Source organism: Panthera tigris, chromosome B2 (assembly GCF_018350195.1).
Source record: "Panthera tigris isolate Pti1 chromosome B2, P.tigris_Pti1_mat1.1, whole genome shotgun sequence".
In the NCBI taxonomy this organism is placed as follows: Eukaryota; Metazoa; Chordata; class Mammalia; order Carnivora; family Felidae; genus Panthera; species Panthera tigris.
Window position 1 is genome coordinate 129,400,857 of NC_056664.1, and position 20,553 is coordinate 129,421,409.

General features: G+C 37.7%; 1 protein-coding gene across 1 annotated transcript in view; it reads left to right on the top strand.

Annotated features, from left to right (window-relative positions):
• UTRN (utrophin) overlaps nt 1–20,553 on the top strand; it is a 514,156-nt gene that overhangs the window by 262,528 nt on the left and 231,075 nt on the right. Inside the window, exons 50-51 of the mRNA XM_042987266.1 lie at nt 1,652–1,806; nt 15,747–15,936. Of these exons, the coding sequence (XP_042843200.1) occupies nt 1,652–1,806; nt 15,747–15,936 (345 nt within the window). The remainder of the gene's footprint in view (nt 1–1,651; nt 1,807–15,746; nt 15,937–20,553) is intronic.

Below are 20,553 nucleotides of genomic sequence, written 5' to 3' on the forward strand. Positions count from 1 at the left end.
TTGACCAGGAAGGTTTTTGAAAAAAATTGGAAGGCATAACAGATAGAAATGTGCCTGTATGCCAGATTTATCCCTCACTGGTTCTTTGCAAATGGAACACAACCATGAACCAGCATCTAGAAAGATAGGAACCCTCCTCCTTTTACTCCCTTCCATGTCTACCCTGAAGGTTATTTTTATTTATGAAATTCTCTGAGATCTTCGTTTGAGGCTACCATAGTGACCAAATCAGGTAACAAGTGTAGTTTCTTTTAGTACCTTTATAACCAACTGCTTTATCTGTACCATAAGAATAGGTGACTTTTTGTGATTGGTTTGAGTATAAAGTTGACAACATCGAACATTAATGGTATTTTTAAAGTGCTGTTTTGTATTCTCTCTATAGAAAATATTTGGGGCACCTGGGTAGCTCAGTGTGTTAAGTGTCCACCTCTTGGTTTTGGTTCAGGTCATGATTTCACTGTTTGTGAGGTCAAGCCCTGCATCAGACTCTGCACTGATAGCCTGGAACCTGCTTGGGATTCTCTCTCTCCCTCTCTCTGCCCCTCCCCCCACTCACGCCTACTCCCTCTCTCTCTCAAAAATAAGTAAATAAACATTTTTAAAAAAGAAAATATTCTTGGGTTGGGGGTTATAGGTGTTAGGTTATATTTTGGTATAACGTTTCTTTGCCCTTCAGGTAACTTAAGATGACAGTGTACATTTGTGAAGAATATAATAAAGATATAATAAAGAATATGTGGGAGAGAAAATATAAAACCTGAGAACATGTATTTATTCTTCATGCTTGTAGACTTTCCACAGTTACAATTTAGAAGTCAAGTGGCCGGGTGTCCTGATTTTGTGGATGGTTTTGTGTGTTTATGATATCTGCAGATTGTTTTAATTAAATGACTCCAGTATAATAGTCAGCAAAGTTGACTGAAATAAAATAAAAAGTGATACCAATGCTTCAATCAGCAGATATTAAAAATATTCCTTTCTAAACAATAGTGTGGCTCTTTTCTGCTTCAACTTTAGGGTGATTTTTTTTGCCAGTTGCTATAAAAAGCATTATAGGAACATTCCTCTGTCATTTGGATTTCATGGGGAGTATCTAGGTCCGGGGGTTCTGAGAGGTGGAAACCCAGTGCATGTGGACACACTCTGCATCCGTGTAGTTATTTAAGCAACTCTCAGTAAACCTCGCTTGACTCCTTGATCCACCCAAGCAGTTAACTTTGTCAACACACAGAGTGATCCAGGGGCACAGAAGACTTCCATGTTGTTGGCCCTTTTCATTTCTGCCAGTATGTAGAAGAACTCTATAGTAAGTTTATTCCTGTATGATTCACATTGCTATAAGGATCAGGTATATAGCAGAACAAATGGAAAAGATAAATGGTTTGAGGAAGTAAAATATCTCAGAGAAGAAAAAAAGAGAGTCTTGTAATATCATCTGCTATGTACTTGATCATTTCCTAGACACTTGCCTTTTCCCTTCCAGAATTACTTTTAATTAAGCTTATGTTCAAGAGTTTGTCTCATAATTTGCTTTTTTCTTTTGATATTTGTGTCTAAAACATGTCACAACCTCCGGGGAGGATGAGTGTTTAGGTAATACTAGTTACCGAGACCAAGGCTAATCATTACCCCTACAATTACACCTTAGATATTGCTTCAAGAACTGGGTCCTGGCGATGGTATTGTAATGGCATTCGATAATGTCCTGCAGAAGCTGCTTGAGGAATATGGTAGTGATGACACCAGGAATGTGAAGGAAACCACCGAGTACTTAAAAACATCATGGATCAACCTCAAACAAAGGTAACACTAAGGGCCTGGCAGGTAAATGCATGTAGAGGTGAGAATTGAGTTGCTTTGGCTTTCTCATGGAAACATGCCAAATATGGGACTACTAGAAGTATATCTTATTACTTTTAAAAAATTTTTGTACTGTGCCGAGTTACTATTTTCACACTTAGTACAGAAGGTATATTTATACATTATCTACTTGAATTTCTGCAGTGGGGTTCTCCTTGAGTGAGGCTAAACCTTGCCATAGATCATTTTATGTGCTCTGATTTTCCTCGGCTTCCCAGCATTACCTGGAATACATCCTGTAGTACTCTGGTGGTAAGGACCAGTTCAGTATTTACAGATGCATTAGGGTAATATCACCCCTAATTGTAATTAAAATAGTGTACTCTTTGGCCAGGTCATCCTCAGTTGAGGCTGAGAACACACGGATCCAACACCAGGCTTCTGAAACATGCTATGTATATTTAGGGCTTCAGCTAATCTATTTTCATTCCATTACTCTGTCAAGCCAGTATATTTGGAAGAATCTAAAATAGCATATGTGTTTATAAGAGAGATTTTCCTGTCAGTTGAACACCTAGGGTCTGAGGAACTGTAAGCAGTGGTTAGAGTCTCTTTAAGATAGCATACTTACATTGATCATCAGGAAAAAGCGTTTACTTCCTGCATGGTACTGGGAATGCCTGTGTCTAATAAAATTATGCTCTCACACACATCTTTATATATTCAAATACAACCAACTGCCTGAAAGCTAATTTGTATCAAAACACATTTTATTTTGCAGTGAGTAAAATGGATGATATTAGAACACCTTATGATACAAGTTATTGGTAATAAAGTATGGCCAAGCATTTAATAACAGTTTGACGTGGAGGTGTTTTATGCATTTTTACAATGTCATTTTTGGAGTCTTCAAAGTAGATTTTTAGGAAACTCAAAGTAAAGAATTAAAAGGCAGTATATGAGTGTGAATATATATGTTGCTACACATACCTAGGATTCTGGAGGAAATAAGACTAAGATAGCAGATACAAAACTTCAGAGTAGTTAAAGCCGAAGATAGCTATAATGCTGCCCTTTCTAGCATTTTAGTACATCTGTTGTCTTTTGTTGTAATTGGTTACTTGGATGTAGTAAGGATCCCAAAACTAGGGTAGGGAAGAGGGTGAATTAAAAACAGCTATAGGATAAATAAGTCCTGGGGACTGCATGGCATCCATAGTTAACCATACTGTATTGTATATTCAAATATTATTCGAATGTATATTCGAATGTTATGTATATTCGAATATTACCAAGTAGGTTTTAAGAGTTCTCAGCACAAGAACAAAAAAATGTGTAACCCTGTGTGGTGATAGACGTTAATTAAATTTACTGTGTTAATCATTTTGCAATATATACTTGCATCAAATTACTGTTTTATACCTTAGGGTGCTTTCCTAAAACTAACGCAATATGATATGTCAATTATATCTCAATTTAAAAACCCAGCTTTAACACTAAGATAGTCCTTAAGTATACTTTATCTGTGTGTCTCCAAAAATCCATATGTAAGAATTATGACTTTGTTTTTGTTGTAAACGATACCAAAAACACTGATGACTTAGGAATGTGAAGCCTGCTTTATTTAGCACCTCCAATTCTTTTTTTTTTTTTTTTGCTTTTACTTTGTAAATATTTTAAGACAGCCTACAGCAGTAGTTAGATTAGATGGAAGAGGCAATTAAAAATGAATTATATTCCAAGGTGATCTTTCATTTATCAGAGCTAAGACAAGCACAGTGTTCCAATTTTATGGTAGTTACAAGTCATTGTCCTTATTGTATTTTCTTACTGCATTTTGGAGGGAAATACATCAACATTAATATTTAGACACGATTTAGGTATATTACTATCTATAAAGCAGGGAAAATACAACAAAAATGTAGCTCACAGGATCCTTTCCTGAGTGACAGCTGGAGTTTCTATGTATTTCTAGAATTTTCCCTTCTAAACAGTGATACTTACAATTTTTAACTGTTTTAATTGGAGACCTTTCTAGAATATACAAATCTTTCCTTGCCTTAAACAAAATATATAAACTTACAACAAACATTTAAAAAAAATCCTTGGCGTTCTTATTGTGATAGGTAGAATTAAAGAACTTTAAGGGCTATATACAATCTTACAGTTCATTTAAGCCAGTGTTTCTCGATGTTTTTATATTATCAACTCTCAGAGAGCCTTGTGAGATCCCCACTCCCATGAAATTTTAATACCATGGGTATACTGTATATCTCTTTCTGTACTTTACAGTTGTGCTTTATACATAAAAAGGGTACATTTTTCCACTCCCCTCCCTGACCCTGCCCCACCAAAGAACCACTTTTCACCTCCACTGAGAATGTGTGGTCCAGTGTAATGCCCTCAGGCTCTGAGAAGTTAAATGACATGTTCAAAGTCACATGGCAGAGCCAAGATGATAATTTTCTATACTAAGGTATGATAATGCTCTTCATGCTCTGAGTTCTGAAGAGTTGGTAGTAAATTTATTCAGGCTACTGTACTTTGTAAGATCTTCTGCTTTATTTTTAGTGTATAAATTTTATTGGGTGTCTTCCCATTGTCAGGATCTGTGCTAATATGTTCACATGCATTATTTTATTTAATCTGCAAGCCATACGAGACAGGCTGCGTTTTCATCAATGCCATGTCGATGAATAGACTGAAGCAGAGGAAAGTTAAGGAACACCCGAGATCACACAGCTCTTAAAAGCAGAACTGAGACTGGTATCCAGACCTTTTTGACTATGCAGTCAGTCTTACCTTCTTTAAGAATAATTTTGTTCTTCTTCCTTGTTATGGGAATGTCAGCTATTGCTGTGACTGCTCTGTGTACCCGCCTCTCGGATCTGTCTGTGATTCCACTTAATGTTTCTTATCTGTGTTGAGTTTAGAAACCAGATCTGATTAACGATACAGGGGCCTCTGCCGATGAATAATGTAACACTCTCCAGTATGTGGCCATTGTGCCCTCTGCAGTGGTCGCTGAGAGGGTTTATACAAGGGCTCTCCTCTTATCTCAAAGCCATACTCTGTATATGCGTCATTGTCAGCCAAATTCGGGGAGGGAGGTGAGGGGTTATTATACTTGCTCATGGAATACTGTCATTGTGGCATAATGTGTGAGGTTTAATATCAGCTTTCAAAGGAAATGTTTTGTATGAATTGCAATTGGCCTAAGTAATTTGGCCATTCACAGTTATAGGGCCTCAGTCCCTTATCTACAATGCCAAAATGCAATATGCTCTGATAACAGAAAGCTTTGAATTGACATGAGGCTGTTTATTATAGCCTTTATTTGTCCTGCTTAGTATAAATAGCCTTGTTCCTAGCTGCAGAAATATTAATGTGTTTGCTGCCTCAGACCCTACTTGGGGGTAATATGTCATACAGATACATTCATAATAATAATTTTTTATTGTACAGAAAGTTCTTAATTCTGAAACACAGCTAGCTCCTACTATGTTGGATTCTGCAAACAACAGGCCTGTTTGTAATGTCTAACTAACAGACATGGATTGATCACTGCTCTTTTCATCTGTGAAATTGTTTTCCTCTTACATCTCTTAATGGCAATTCACAATTTTTTTTTTTAGTGTAAGTTGAGATTATAGTGTGAGTTGAAATGTGCTCATAGTAACTTTTGAACTGTGGATGTCTGATTCGGGTCTGAAATGGTGTTTAGCCCTAGAGTGCCTATGTATATGTATATGTGTATGTATATATGTACGTATATGTGTATGTATATGTATACATATACTTGCCTACATGCATACCCATACACACACCTAGTGATCTACGTTGAAATACTGTAAAGGAAATGAGACAATATCCTTTTGTGCTATAAGGACCATCTTATACATCATTAATCACGATGTGCTGGGAAGATGGAAGATTCTGTGCAATGAGCCTACTCTCTTTGTGATCCATGAATATGCCATCAGTGAGGTTGGAGGTGGGACTGAGAGATTTGGAGAGGACCACACGTAATGTCAGCATCTGGGTTGGGTAGGGCAGAGAGCTTCCTGTGGGAACTTTAGTATTGCTGGGCAGAGATGACTGCCTCTTTGTGGTTGGTCGTAATAAACGTAAAGGGAAGATAGCCCTGTTATCGTGTTCTTTAGCACTGCTCATCTCCTCAGAGGCAAATAGAAGGAATGCAGATGGTACATGGGTTGCAGGGGAGAGGAAGGGGTTTGTGAGGTAGTGAGATGGAGATTGCTCTCAGTCCATAATCATGGGTAAGATGTCTCTTTCGCTGGGTGGTACAGCCCCCACTAGAGCCTGTGGCTCGGCAGGCAGATCTTAAATTGAATTTCAGACACTACTTACCTGTTGAGGTGGGGAGCAACCCTTTTAACCAGTATGCAGTGACCATGGGCCTGGAGGTCATTATATGAACATAATGGGTAAATGCCTTGTGCTTTGAAAGAGTAAGGTTTTGCCTGGAAGATGAGAGAAACAGTATTTTCCTGGAAGTGGCAATGGAAAGCAAGGAAGAGGACCCTTATTCCAATTACGCACCCTGGGGCATATAGGATCTGTGAGGAGAAAGAAAAAAACGCCATTAAAATTTTCCAGAGGAACTGATGTTCCTAAGGAAGCCAATTTCCCTTAAGATGAAGGGGTTGATCTGTGGTCTGCTGATCATAGAAGAGATTTCTGGACATAATAGAAGAAGGGTTTTGGGGGTGAGTTGGGGTTGACTGGGGAAGGTGCAGAGTAGTATTGGAGTTAAGTCCTATATTGGCTGGGTAATGAAGACTGGATATTTGGTAGTGATTTAGCTAAAAGGGAAACAGGATGTGGTGATATAAATTCTGTCACAGAAATAGTTCTGTGGTCTTAGCTATTTACTTGCTGGCTGCAGCAGCCCTAGGGAGAGCAACTCCTTTGGGTTGTACAAGGTCAATGGCAGGCATCATCGAGTGGGGGTGGGGCCAGTGGGGGCTCCTTTCTTGAGCTTCCCAATTGGTATGGCATTAGCAGTTTAGAATAGTCTCCTTAAATCCCATGGAGTGAATATTTCAATGCTTGATGATGACCCAATCTCTGTGTAACAAAGACTGGTCACCAAAAGACAATAGATTGTGGGGTATGTCTGTAGAGACTAATTCTTCATTAAATCAACTGCATTTCCCCAAAGTGTGCTTTAATACATTTTTTAGCGAAATGTTATTTTATTTACCAAAGAACAAAATTACCTTATGAAAGTATCCATTGAAAAGCTTAAAGAATTGTTTCATTGTAAGTTTTCTACATGCCACTCAAACTACTGATGCCACTATTTTCCTCTCAAAGGAGATAAATATATTTAAATCTCATGTAACTGTAAAGGTCACTTTTTAAGTATAGCAAAACTTAGCAACACATATCTGTGAGTTTCTTAAGGTATTCTTTTCATTAAAGCAAAAAAAAAAGAGACATATTTAGTTGTATTCACTCTTTTGACCCAATTATAACCACATGCACACTTGATTAAATAATATGTCTTGTAGCTTAACTTATCAAAGTATTGTTTAACGTCTTTAAAGTAACATTTGAAAAGTCAGTTATATGGGTGGCCATGTTTTGTTAGGCTGCAAAATAACCATAGCTATTTTGTAGAATATAGCTGGTTTTGTAGCAGAAATCTCTTCCAAAAGCTGAGTTTACCTTTTAAAAATCCCAGTTCCCTTAAATATAAACTATTATAAATCTGTTACCCATGGATTCCTCAAATCTTTTATGAGAAGCTATTTATATGTTCAGTCTGCACCATTACTTGTCCCAAAGAATTCTATAGTCTGTTACTTCTGTTTGAAGTTAAAATTCTTGTTTCTGCTAAAGTTACCCTTCTAAACTTCAAATATTGTTATCTTTTAGGCTTTCAGGTTATCCTTTATTCTTTATAGGCTAAAAACTATTTAAAAAAAATTTAAAGATTTTAAAAAATTTTCTCTACCTTTGTCTAGTAGCCACAGTGTCCTAAACTTGAAATTCCCCCTGCCTTTTTTTTTTTCTCCTATAATAGTGCTCCTGCCCCTATATTCTCTCATTACACTTCTCAGAACCTCTTCTGGCTCTTCTGATCTTTTCTTAAGATGTAGCAAACCTGAACTGCCAGATATACACTCTTCACTGAGAATTGTAGACCAATGCCAGTTCAGTGCTGATGTGCTCTTAAGAACTTGCACATGAGTTCTTTCCAACCTTTTTGCTGCCTACACAACACTCATGTATCCTCGTCAGTTACATTTCATTTACATGCAGTGATTCGTGATGATGCTGGATTTGAAGCTAGGGATGGGGGCGAGAATGAAGAGTCTCTTCTATAATCTCTGTGATGGATTATGTAGTTTTAAAAGGACCCCTGGTCGGGCACCTGTGTGACTCAGTCAGTTAAATGTCTAACTCTTTTTTTTTTTTAATTTTTTTTTAACGTTTTATTTATTTTTGAGACAGGGGGAGACAGAGCATGAACAGGGGAGGGTCAGAGAGAGGGAGACACAGAATCTGAAACAGGCTCCAGGCTCTGAGCTGTCAGGCACAGAGCCCGATGTGGGGCTCGAACCCACGGACCGCGAGATCATGACCTGAGCCTAAGTCGGCCGCTTAACCGACTGAGCCACCCAGGCGCCCCAAATGTCTAACTCTTGATTTCAGCTCAGGTCACAATTTCAGGGTCATAGGAAGGAGCCCTGCATTGGGCTTTGTGCTGAGCATATAGCCTGCTTGGGATTCTTTCTCTCCCTCTCTCTGTTCCTCCCCCATGCATGTGCACATGTGCACTCTCTCTCCCTCTCTCTCAAAATAAATAAAAACTAAAATAAAAGGACCTCTGGAGACTCTGAAATGGGTCCTTTCCTCGTCTAGTTGAGGCAAATTATTTTAAAGGATAGAAAAAAATTGGAGATATCAAGTGATTTATCTGAAGCCATATAGTTAGTGAACGTCAGAGGTGGTAGAATTAGTTGGTTTTCTGAGAGCAGTGAACAAATGGCATTAAAGGTAATTTATTAACTTGTGTGATGAAGTGTGCATACATATTCCTGAGACTTTCATTTGAGCAATTATTTTGGCCTTATGATAGTATGATAAATCATGTGTAATTCCTTAAAAATGGATAAAATTTCTTGTAGTGTCCGGTATGCCATACTTACCACTGGATCTCACTTTAAAAGAAGAACAAAATGGGTGATATGTTACCTTTGAGTTATATTCTATTTTAAATTGCATGTGAAATTATATTTAAAAATCAGACTATAAGTTAATGCACACTATGATTACAAGTTTTAAAATGTATATTTATTATAATAATATGAAGACAATTTGGACTGCTATAGAGTTTAGTTCCCAGTATGTTCATTATTTTAAATAATTGATTACATTCATGATAAAAAAAAAAATCTGACACCCAGATATATGTGAGCTTGAAAAAATTCTCTGGGACATTTATTATTAAATTGCACATTTGCATGCTGTAAGCAAATTAATTTCCCAGTGTTTCACTAAATGCATATACAAGATTAGGGAAAATGTTATTTGTTGAGTGTTTATTTTTATATTTCTTTTACTTTATTTTTTTTACTTTATTGATACATTTATGTATATATACCTCATTTTGTCCATGAATTATTACAGGATGGGAGACGTTATTTCTGTTTTTGTTAATGCATTCAGTGCATACTGGAATTGCTACTGTGTGTAGGCCTTGGGGGTACCAGGTGCGCTGATGATCCAGAAGCTTCTCACAGACAACAAAATAGTCACTTTTGGTCATGATTGGAGATGTGATAAGGTGGCAGAATGTCTTCCCAGGTAGGGAGATTATCTTGGATCATCTGAGTGGACCCCGTTCTATGACATGCGTCTTCATGAAAGTAAAGATGGAGGAAGGGGTCAGGAGCCAAGGAATATGGGTGATCTCCAGCCAGAAGCTGGAAATGACAAGGAAACAGGACTATCTCTAGGGCCTTCACCAAGGAATGTGGCTTTGCTGACAACTTGATTTAAGTCTGGGGAGCTCTATTTCAGAAACTACCTGACAGAACTGTGAGGTAATAAACTCAGGTGGCTCGAAGCCGTTGAGTTTGTGGAGATCTGTCATAGCAGAAAGGGCACACTAACAGCCAGGGTAAAGGACATCATGTGATTGTGTGGGACAAAGTGCCTGCACTTCATTGCAGGTGTCTGCACCAAGTTCTGGGGGGAGGGGAAGGTGAGCAGGAATGGGGGTGGGGATGAAGGATATTTAAAGTAAAGAAAGTAAACACTAAAGCTCTGGACCGAGGATTAGTGATTGGTTCATGTTTAAAGGTAAATAAATAAACCCATTGGATTCTCAGACATTTGCATCCTTTTTTCTAGGCTGGGCATTCTTAAGGTTTAATAGAGCTAATCTATAATCTGTTTTTACATTAGCTGTTTGCCACATAACCTATTACGTACATGTGAATATTCTTCAAAATAAATGATAATGATCTGTAAAATTAAAACATTTGACTTCATCAAATTTTATAGTCATCAATTTTACGTGAGTGTTAAGAGGTGCCTACTCATGGTCAACTAATTGCATGTGTGTACTCCTGTAATTTTTTGCTTTTTAGTACCTTTTTGGTACTGCCTTTATTTGGTTATTCGTAATAGTTTTTCTGTTGATGTTTTAAAAACTGGGTGGAAGATTAAACAACACCAGTACTGCCAACCACCCAAATTCTAGTGGGTAACTTCTAAAATTTAAAAAGTAACGAAATAGGGGCGCCTGGATGGCTCACTCAGTTGAGCGTCTGACTTTGGCTCGGGTCGTGATCTCACAGCTCGTGGGTTCAAGGCCCGCATCAGGCTCTGTGCTGACGGCTCAGAGCCTGGAGCCTGCTTCGGATTCTGTGTCTCCCTCTCTCTCTGCCCCTCCCCTGCTTACACTGTCTCTGTCTCTCAAAAATAAATGAACATTAAAAAAATTTTTTTTAAATAAAAAGTAAAGAAATATATACATATGTTTTAAAAAATTAGAAGTACTTAAAGGTGTATTACAAAATATAGTGGTTCTCTCACTGTTCACCATGGTTCCTCCCCCCCCACCGGGAGCAACTACTTTATCTTCTTTTGGCTTCTCCTTATGTCATTTATACATTTGCATATTCTAAATAAAATGAGTATACCATTATCTTCCAATACATCAATATTAGATATTGTGTATTGATATCCTATTCTGGTAAATACATAGGGCATAGCTTTCTCATGCCACTGTTCTCTTCCCTTCCTCATCATTGAATTTTTTTTCACTTTATTTTTATTGTGGTAAAATATGCATAACATAAAATTTACCATCTTAACTATTTTTAAGTCTATAGTTCAGTGGTATTAAATATTCATGCCGTTGTGCAGCCATCACCACCGACCATGCCCATAACTCTTTTCATCTTGCAGAGTGAAAACTCTGTGTTCATTAAACGATAACTCCCCATTCTTTCTTTCTCCCATTCCTGGCAACCACCATTTTACTCCCTGTTTGGATTTGACTACTCTAAGTACCTCATGTAAGTGAAATTATACAGTATCTGTGTTTTTTTTGACTAACTTATTTCGCTTAGTATAATGTGCTGAAGGTTCATCCATGTTGTAGCATATGTCAGAATTTCTTTCCTTTTTAGGGCTTAATAATGTTTCCTTGTATGTATAGATCACATTTTACTTATCCATACATCAGTTGATGGACACTTGGGTTGCTTCCACATTTTACTTATTGTGAATTATGCTGCTGTGAACATGGGGGGCAAATGTTTTCAAGATGCTGCTTTAAATTCTTTTGGGTGTATCCACAAAAGCAGAATTGATAGATCATATGTTAATTCTATTTTTAATTTGTTGAGGAATCACCATACTGTTTTCCACAGTGGCTATATCATCTCATTGCTGAATTTTTATTTTTATTCTTAATTTTTTTTAAATTTTTTAAATGTTTATTTATTTTAAGAGAGAGAAAGAGAAAGAGAAAGAGAAAGAGAGAACACCCAAGTGGGGAAGATGCAGAGAGAGAGGGAGCGAGAATCCCAAGCAGGCCGTGCACTGTCAGTGCAGATCCCGATGCGGGGCTTGAACCCATGAACTGTGAGATTGTGACCTGAGCCAAAACCAAGAGTCAGTTGCTTAACAGACTGAGCCACCCAAAGGCCCCTTAATGCTGAAGTTTTAGATAAACAGTTATTCTGTGTTGACACTGTTATGTGTGTCTAAACATCATCAACAGCCAAGCACTGAAGTTTATTATAATTTTGCTTCTTGTTTTTTTCATCTGAAATTAATAATTGCCTTGCTTTTATGTACTTAGGTTCCTTTGTACCTATTACTAATTCTTCCCACATTTGTCAATGACCTGACAGTATAATTTCTCACAAAGTCGATCATAGTAAGCAATCTATTACTTCTAATATTTTTACTTAGAGACATTTCTTCTGTAGACATACTTTCTGGGCCATAATCCTGAGGATTTTCTGTGCTTTTCTCCTAGTTTGGAATCCCTGTTTCATGGATCTAATGTGGGTTTGTCTTTTTTTGTGTGTGTGCGCATGTTTTTCTTTTCTCTTTTGGGTTATTTCCTTGTTTTGTCCGAATGTATCCTTTGTTAGCTTCATCTAGTTAAAACAAAAAAACATAGCCCTCATCTGACCCAATTCATTGGCTGTCTCTTTTGAGATCTCTTCTCACCATTAGCGTGAAGGTCTGTTTGCTTCTCCCTCTCTTGGCTCCCCTGTTTTTTGCTTCTTATATATATATTTTTTCCTGGTTTATAATCTTGATTGTCCTTTTCCTATAAATACTTATTATAATACTGTTACAAGGACTCTGAGAAATATGGAGATATACAAGAGTCCTTCTGCCCATAGTGAGTCTACAAAACAGGAGGACAAAAAACAAATACATGTAATACAAAGTAAAATTTAAGTGTGTAACAAGATCACAATCCAAGGGCTTTTCCAGGATCCATGTTTTTTAAAGCTTTTTTTTTTTTTCCGAGAGAGCTGCGTTAGCAGGGGAGAGGGGTGGGTGTGGGAGGGGGAGGGAAGAAAAAGAGAGAGAGAGAGAGAGAAAGAGGGAGAGAGAATGTCTTAAACAGGCTCCACACTCAGCACACAGTTCATGGAGCTCAGTCCCACAATCCTGGACATGACCTGAGTTGAAATCAAGAGGCTGACACTCAACCGACTGAGCTACCCAGGTGCCCCCATGTGATTACTTTCTGGATAAAGAGGAGCAGTGACCTTTTATGAACTTAAAGCAAGGAAATCTAATTGGGCTGGGATGTTCTGAAGAAGGTGGTCCTTACCCCTGAAAGAATTGGCAGGATTTTGATAAGTGGAGGTGGTTAGAAGGACATTTTTATGTGGATATGAAGTTTTTGGGTGGACACAGTATTAAGAATATCCTAGAACAATAGGAGCATACCATGTTGATCTGAAGAGAGTTTTGGAGAGATCTAGGGAATAAGTTAGAAAAGTGAATTCGTGACAGACTGTGGAGGACATTGAGTTTCAGGAAAAGCAATTTGGGTTTATTCTAGGCAACCAAACACTACTGGAGACTGTTTAGTAGGTAAATGCTCAGATGAGGTTGATGACTTTCTAGAATGGCTTATGAATGGGAACATAAAGCTTTCGTGCCTGGCTTTTTTGACTTAGCAAAATGCATTTGAGATTCCATCCATGTTGTTGCATCTGTCAGTTTATTGTTGAGTAGTATTCCATTGTATGCATACACCACAGTTTATCTATTTACCACCTGATGATATTTGGGTGATTACCTGTTCGGGGCCATTATGAATAAAGCTGCCTCAAAGATTTGGATGTGGATTTTGTGTGAATATATGTTTTCATTTCTTTTGAGTAAATACTTGGGCGTAGGATTGCTAGATTGTTCTTGAGTACATGGTTAACTTTATTAAAAGTTTTTCGCTGGCGGTACCATTTTGCACTCCCATTTGCAATGTATGAGTGTGGCAGTTATTCTACATTTTCCCCGGTACTTGGTATAATAATTTTCTAAAGCCATTCTAATGTCTCATTGTGGCTTGAATTTACATTTCTCTGATGAGTACTGATGATGAGTATGTGCTTATTTACCATCCGTGTATCTTCTATGATGGCCTGTTTAAATCTTTTACCCATTCATTTAAGAATTTGTTTATTGATGTGTGAAGATTGATGTTCATTGTAAAATCCAAGACTACAGAAAAGTACAAACAGGAAAGTGAACCACCTTAAATCCCAGCACCTAGAAATAACTGTTTTAATATTAACATTACAGGCATTTATCCTTTTATCTAAATATACAGACAGTCCTGTGTATAAGACAGATGGATGGATGCATGATGTATGGATAAATGAGTGGATGGGGTAGAAAATATATATAAATATAAATGAGATTATATTACACATACTGATTTTTTTATTGTTATATAGTTCACATACCATGAAATTAACTCTTTTAAAGTGTACAACTCAGTGATTTTTAGCATATTCACCATGTTGTGCAACCACAACAATACTCTCAATTTCAGAACATTTTATCACCCCAAAGAGAAACACAATACCCATTAGCAGTCAATCCACATTGCCTTCTTCTCCAGTCCTAGGCAACAACTAATCTCTCTTCATTCTGTGTGGATTTACCTCTTTTGGAAATTTCATATAAACATGAATGGAATCACACAATATGTAGCCTCTTATGTCTGGCTTCTTCCACTTGCCATACTTTCAAGGTTGATACATGTTATAGCGTGTATCGGTATTTCACTCCTTTCTATGGTTGAGTATACTACATGTATACTACATTTTATCTATCCATTTCTCTATTGATAGACATTTGGGTTGATTCTACCATTTGGCTATCAGAAATAATGATGCTATATGAAAATTTGTGTGCAAGTGTAGATATATGTCTTCAGTTCCCTTGGGTTTAAACACTTAGGGTGTAATTGTTAGTATCCACTTTTAGCATTTTTTTTTTTTTTTTTTTTTTTTTTCTCATTATGGAGCTTTGAGGCATAAAAAGTTTTAAAGGTTGAATATACAGGAATGTATACCTCTTAAATGTTTACATTTATTTATTTTGAAAGAGAGAGAGAGAATGCATGAGTGATCACAAGTGAGGGAGGGGCAGAGAGAAAGAGGGAGAAAGAGAGAATCCCAAGCAGGCTCCACGCTGTCAGCGCAGAGCCTGATGCAAGGCTAAGTCTCATGAACCGTGAGATCATGACCTGAGATGAAATCAAGAGTCGGATGCTTAACCAACTGAGCCACATAGTTGCCCAGGAATGTATCTGTCTTAAATCATGCAACTCCATGATAGTTCTATGTATTAGTTTTGACTTTGGTTTAATGAAGAGTTTATAGAAACTTGATTTTCCAATGTTTCCCAAATGTAATATTATTAAATCAGTTTAAAGAACCAATTTGTATTGATTTGAGTTGTTTTAAAATATGTAAAGTAAGCCCTTAAAATTATTTTCATTTTGTCATATTTCTTCAGATTTTACTGCTTCCTAGAATTCATTTAGTCACTTGTTGCATGAATATTTATTGATACTTCCTTTGAGTGTTAGGCATTATGCTAAGGTATTGAAATAAAATATCAGGGAATAACTTAATATACAATTAGGAGTTGTAAAATGGAGTCATGATTATTTTATGATATGGGTGTTATTTTGTTCATGTTTATATGTCTCTCTCCCTGTTCTCACTATTCACATCACTCCTCTCATTCAGAATTATTCAAGATACACAGGTCAATAAATGTCCCAGTTACATTAGGCACTTAAATAATAAAGGTTCCTCGGAGGCTGTTAATGTGTTTTTCGGGGTTGCACGGTCCGGACTGTCACACCGGAAGTCATGGAAACGTGCGTGTCGTGTTGTTACTTGCAGCGTTGGCGACAGACAGAGCGCCTTGGAAGCTGAACTGAGGACAGTGCAGGCCTCTCGTAGGGATCTGGAGAACTTCCTGAAGTGGATACAAGAAGCAGAGACCACAGTGAACGTGCTTGCAGATGCCTCTCAGCGGGAGAATGCTCTTCAGGACAGCGGCTTGGCCAGGGAGCTCGCACAGCAGATGCAGGCAAGTGCACGGGACACTGCACCCGGTGTTTTTATTTTTACTGCGCTCTTTTGATGCAGCTGCATGCAAATTTATTACCATTAAAAGGTGAGGTTGTTACCTAATTCTGTTAGGAGATCCATGCTCCCCTGTGAATAATTGGTTTCTGGAAATAAGATCTATAAAATACTTTTACTTAATAATAGAGGAAAACCCCGTTTTATGGAAGTAATAATTGTTTATTTACACTAACAGACTCAGAGCTGTTCTGTTTTTGTCATTTTAAGCCCTATTACACTTAGCCTTATTGAATCCTAAATTATAAGGGCACCTCCTTTTTTTTTTTTTTTTAACATTTATTTATTTTTGAGACAGAGAGAGACAGAGCATGAACGGGGGAGGGTCAGAGAGAGAGGGAGACACAGAATCTGAAACTGGGTACCTCCTTTTAATATGAAGTTGTTTCTTTCTCCATTTATTATAAAGTACTTAATATAAAAGCTGCAAAGGCTCTGTGGCTTAATTTACAACTACGAACATTAGGCTTAAGAACATTATTACTTTTATGTCATTAGCTCGATACTATGATTGTATATGGAGTCTGAGGTTCAACTATCTCTCCTCTATGAAACATGCTAACACAAAATCTTTCCTTTACAAAAGTTTATGAGAAATGTCACGTAGCACATCTGTATCTTTTCTCTGCCCCCAAGTACAACTGCTTCAGTGCCCTTGAATTTACCATCTTTGTATAGAATGACCTAATCCGGCCAATCACAGGCCTTCTCATTTAGGACTTGGTGTGAAAACCTATTTTAATGGAGAAGTCTGCTTGTCTACCAGTTTCACATCTGCATATTTCTTTATGTCTTGTCAGTCTCACGCCATTCTCACAGTTATTATTTCTGATATGCTTGTGAACTCATGACTCGGTGCCATCTGAGGCATGTCCGTCCTGTCCCGGCTGATCACTTGGCTCCTCAAGGGCAGACATTATGTGACTCCATATTGTTGCCTACCTAGTGTCATACGTGTACATTCTAGGTAAATACTGACCACTTCCTGTGGACCCTAACTTCACCATTATGAAATTCAGTGTGATGATCTTTTTGAGTCTTTTCTTAGAATTCTTTTCCCTTGAAATATCAGAATGTTCACAATATACGAATCTGGTTAACGGGTACAGTAGCTTTCTGGGAATTGTTCTCATTCTTTTTTTTTTTTTTTTTTTTTAACATTTATTTATTTTTGAGACAGAGAGAGAGAGAAAGCATGAACAGGGGAGGGTCAGAGAAAGAGGGAGACACAGAATCTGAAACAGGCTCCAGGCTCTGAGCTGTCAGCACAGAGCCTGACGCGGGGCTCAAACCCACGGACCGCGAGATCATGACCTGAGCCGAAGTTGGACGCTTAACCGACTGAGCCACCCAGGCCCCCCATAATTGTTCTTATTCTTACAAATTTTCTCTACATTTGAAATTATTTTCACTAAAAAGTTATAAATTATTTTTTTAAAAGGACCTTTCAGGAATAGACTTCTTTGTAACTTGTTCCCATGTGTAAAGACTATTAGGGTATTTTAATGGTGGAGTCCTCAAGATTAATTTAATGAAAATCCATGTTTAATTACATTACTTCTTACTTTTTATTCATTGCATAATACACTTGTGACTTGGTAATGAGGGTGACTGAGCAACTATCGAGGTTAAATATGTCCTTTTGTCTTCCCCGTCTAGAATCTGAGGAAAACACTATACATGTTATTTGATAAAATATTTAGCTATCATCTCTTTTTCAGGGGGTTAGAGAGGGCTCTAACTGTAGGCAGATGCTAGAATATATTATTTTTTATGATTTAAACAACTGGAAGCCAGACTTATAAATGCTCACGGATGCTTATTTTACGTAATGGTGTTAAATTCAAAAGACACCAGGCTGTGCATTTGAGGCTGCAACAGTGTATAGACAATGAGTGAAGGAGGCTTGACATGAACCTTGATGATGAAGATCAGCAAAACAGACGTATTTTAAAGGTTGATAATGTCTTCTGGCACATTTTATCTTGGGATATATTTTTACCATAGCCAAAATTCTTCTCAATACTTAACGAATACTCAAAACTGAGGAAATAAATGTAAATGAAGATGCTTAAAATCTTTCCAAATAAAAATAACTAAGCCTAAGATTGCTTGTCTTCTGGCAACCAGCATCAAGAAAGAAAGCTTGCTGACTGAAATTATGGCATGTATAGTAAATGTCTCTCGAAAATAATTTAATGTTGTTGAAATTTAATGTTGTGACTCCTAAGAAGTATTAAAGAGGGGCATTTATTAAGAGCCTGTTATAGTGTCTTTGTTTGTCTAAGGATAAACACATGTATTTGTTTTTGTTTAGGGTATTTCCCATGATAGTAATTTGCATGATTTTTCACTGCCTTGCTCCTTTTAAAAAGGAGCATTTTATTTTATTTTTTAAAAATATTGTCTTCTGTGTATTTATTTATTTTTGAGAGAGAGAGCAAGAGCACAAATAGAGGAGGGGCAGAGAGAGAGAGAGAGAGAGAGAGAGAGAGAGAGAGAATCTGAAGCAGGCTCCAGGCTCTGAGCTATCAGCTCAGAGCCTGATGCAGGGCTCGAACTCACAAATCCTGAGATCATGACCTGAGCTGAAGTCAGATGCTCAACTGACTGAGCAGCCCAGGTGCCCCAAAATGATCTTCATTTTAAAACATCCTCTCTATTTTATTAAAAAAATGCTATGGCTTTATTTTTGGCACCTTATAAGTAGATGCATGTAGAGACTTAGTACCTTTTGCTTAGTATTCCTGAGATGAGAGAACTTAAATTATCCTGTGACTTTTTGTGCTGGTGACTCGTCCTTTTGTGGGAGTGAATAGAGAATGAAAATGCAAACTTTTTTGGGAAGGAAAAGATGTTTGTTGAAGAAAATAAATGTACAAACAAAACTGCCTGAAATTATAAAATGCATTTTCTGGTGGCGTGGTGGTGGGGGTGGGTGGGCGGTTTAGGGGTGTGCTAAAAAAGGTGGAATTAGGGCCTTGGCGTATGTGTGTCCTGTGCACAAGGGGTGTATGTAGAACTGCTTACATGTCACACTCGCTGTTTATACCTGCTCCATGTCTCATGACAGCTGGATACAGAGATATAGGAGTATTTCATGAAGATGAAACTTATTCCGTATTCATCTTAAGGTAATTTTGGGTGAATTTTGATAAACGATAGTTTAGAAGCACAATGGAAGATGAAGATTCATTTCTGGGAGTATCCTATGATACATGCCATTTCTGTTAAGGATGGATGACCATTTGGATTTATGTATTTATGTTTCATTGCCTGACTGCAAGGCAGTAAGGCTTTACTCCTCAGCAGAGCTGGCAAGAGAAAACCCAGTCCTTTGGAGAGAGAAGCTCCGAGTTTCTGAGTGGTTCAGGTCACAGAGGGTCTTGTTCGACTTGCCGAGTTTTTTATATCGTAACCCAGTGGCAACAGGGAGAAGTCATTGAAGAGTGTTGTTGAGCAAGAGGGTGATGCAAGGGGATTTGTGTTTTATAGGACTCTAGCTGATGGCATTGCGAGGAATGGGTTTGAACTGGGCAAGATTAATAGCAGTGCATGAGGTCTGGTAAGATAGTCTTGCAGCCATCTGGTGAGAGGTGATTATGACCAGAAATGAGGCAATCACAGGGGGAATAGACCTAATGTCTTGATAGTATGGCAGAGAGGGAGAAGATTGCCAGGTGGGATTAGAGCCTGAGATGAGGAATAGAAGGAAAGAACAAGTCAGGGCAAGGGTGCAAGTTGGTGTGGAGTGTGAAGGAATGATACGTTTCATTTGGACTATGTTGAAATAAGGTTTGTGAGTAACATCCAGGAGGAGATGCCCCAGTATGCAGCAGTCACTGTGTTTCTATATTTAGGTGAAGGAATTTGGCTAAAGTGCAGAAACTCCCCCCCCCACCCCCTTTGGAATGAAAGCCTACTGTTGGCTTCCCTATCAGTTTATCTGTTCGTTCAAATGCATTTATTCTGAATTTTCCTGTCTACATTCTAGGATATTATTATCATTTTAATTATATTTCAAAATATAAGCTTTACATTTTGGCAGTAACCAATTAATAGAGCTAATCTGATTCTTTCCTGGAGAAAATCCTGCTGCCCTGCTGCCTTTCTGGGTTGTTCTTACAATAAGTAGGTAGCTGTTTTTGCTCTCGCACAAGGTGTGTTTTTGGATTATTATATTTTCATCTCCTGTGTTCTCTTTCAGCCTAATTTTCATCCTCTCACTCCATAGGTGCAGACTCTGATGATTTAGATTGTTGCCGATCTTCCCTGGTACCCAGCTCCATAGCCAGGATTGTGTTTGGAGGGGTGGGGGTGGTATACCTCTGTTGTGCAAACTTTATCTGCTGGTTCAGGGACAGGAATTACAACTTCATATATTTTTTTGATAGCAGCTTTATGACTTATAATTCCACGTTTCACACAATCCATCCATTTAAAGTGTACAGGTCAGTTGTTTTTAAGTGCGAAAGGTATGTAACAATCACTACAATCAGACAGAACATTTTCCTCATCCCAAAAAGAAATCACATGCCTCTTAGCTATCAATCCCCCATTA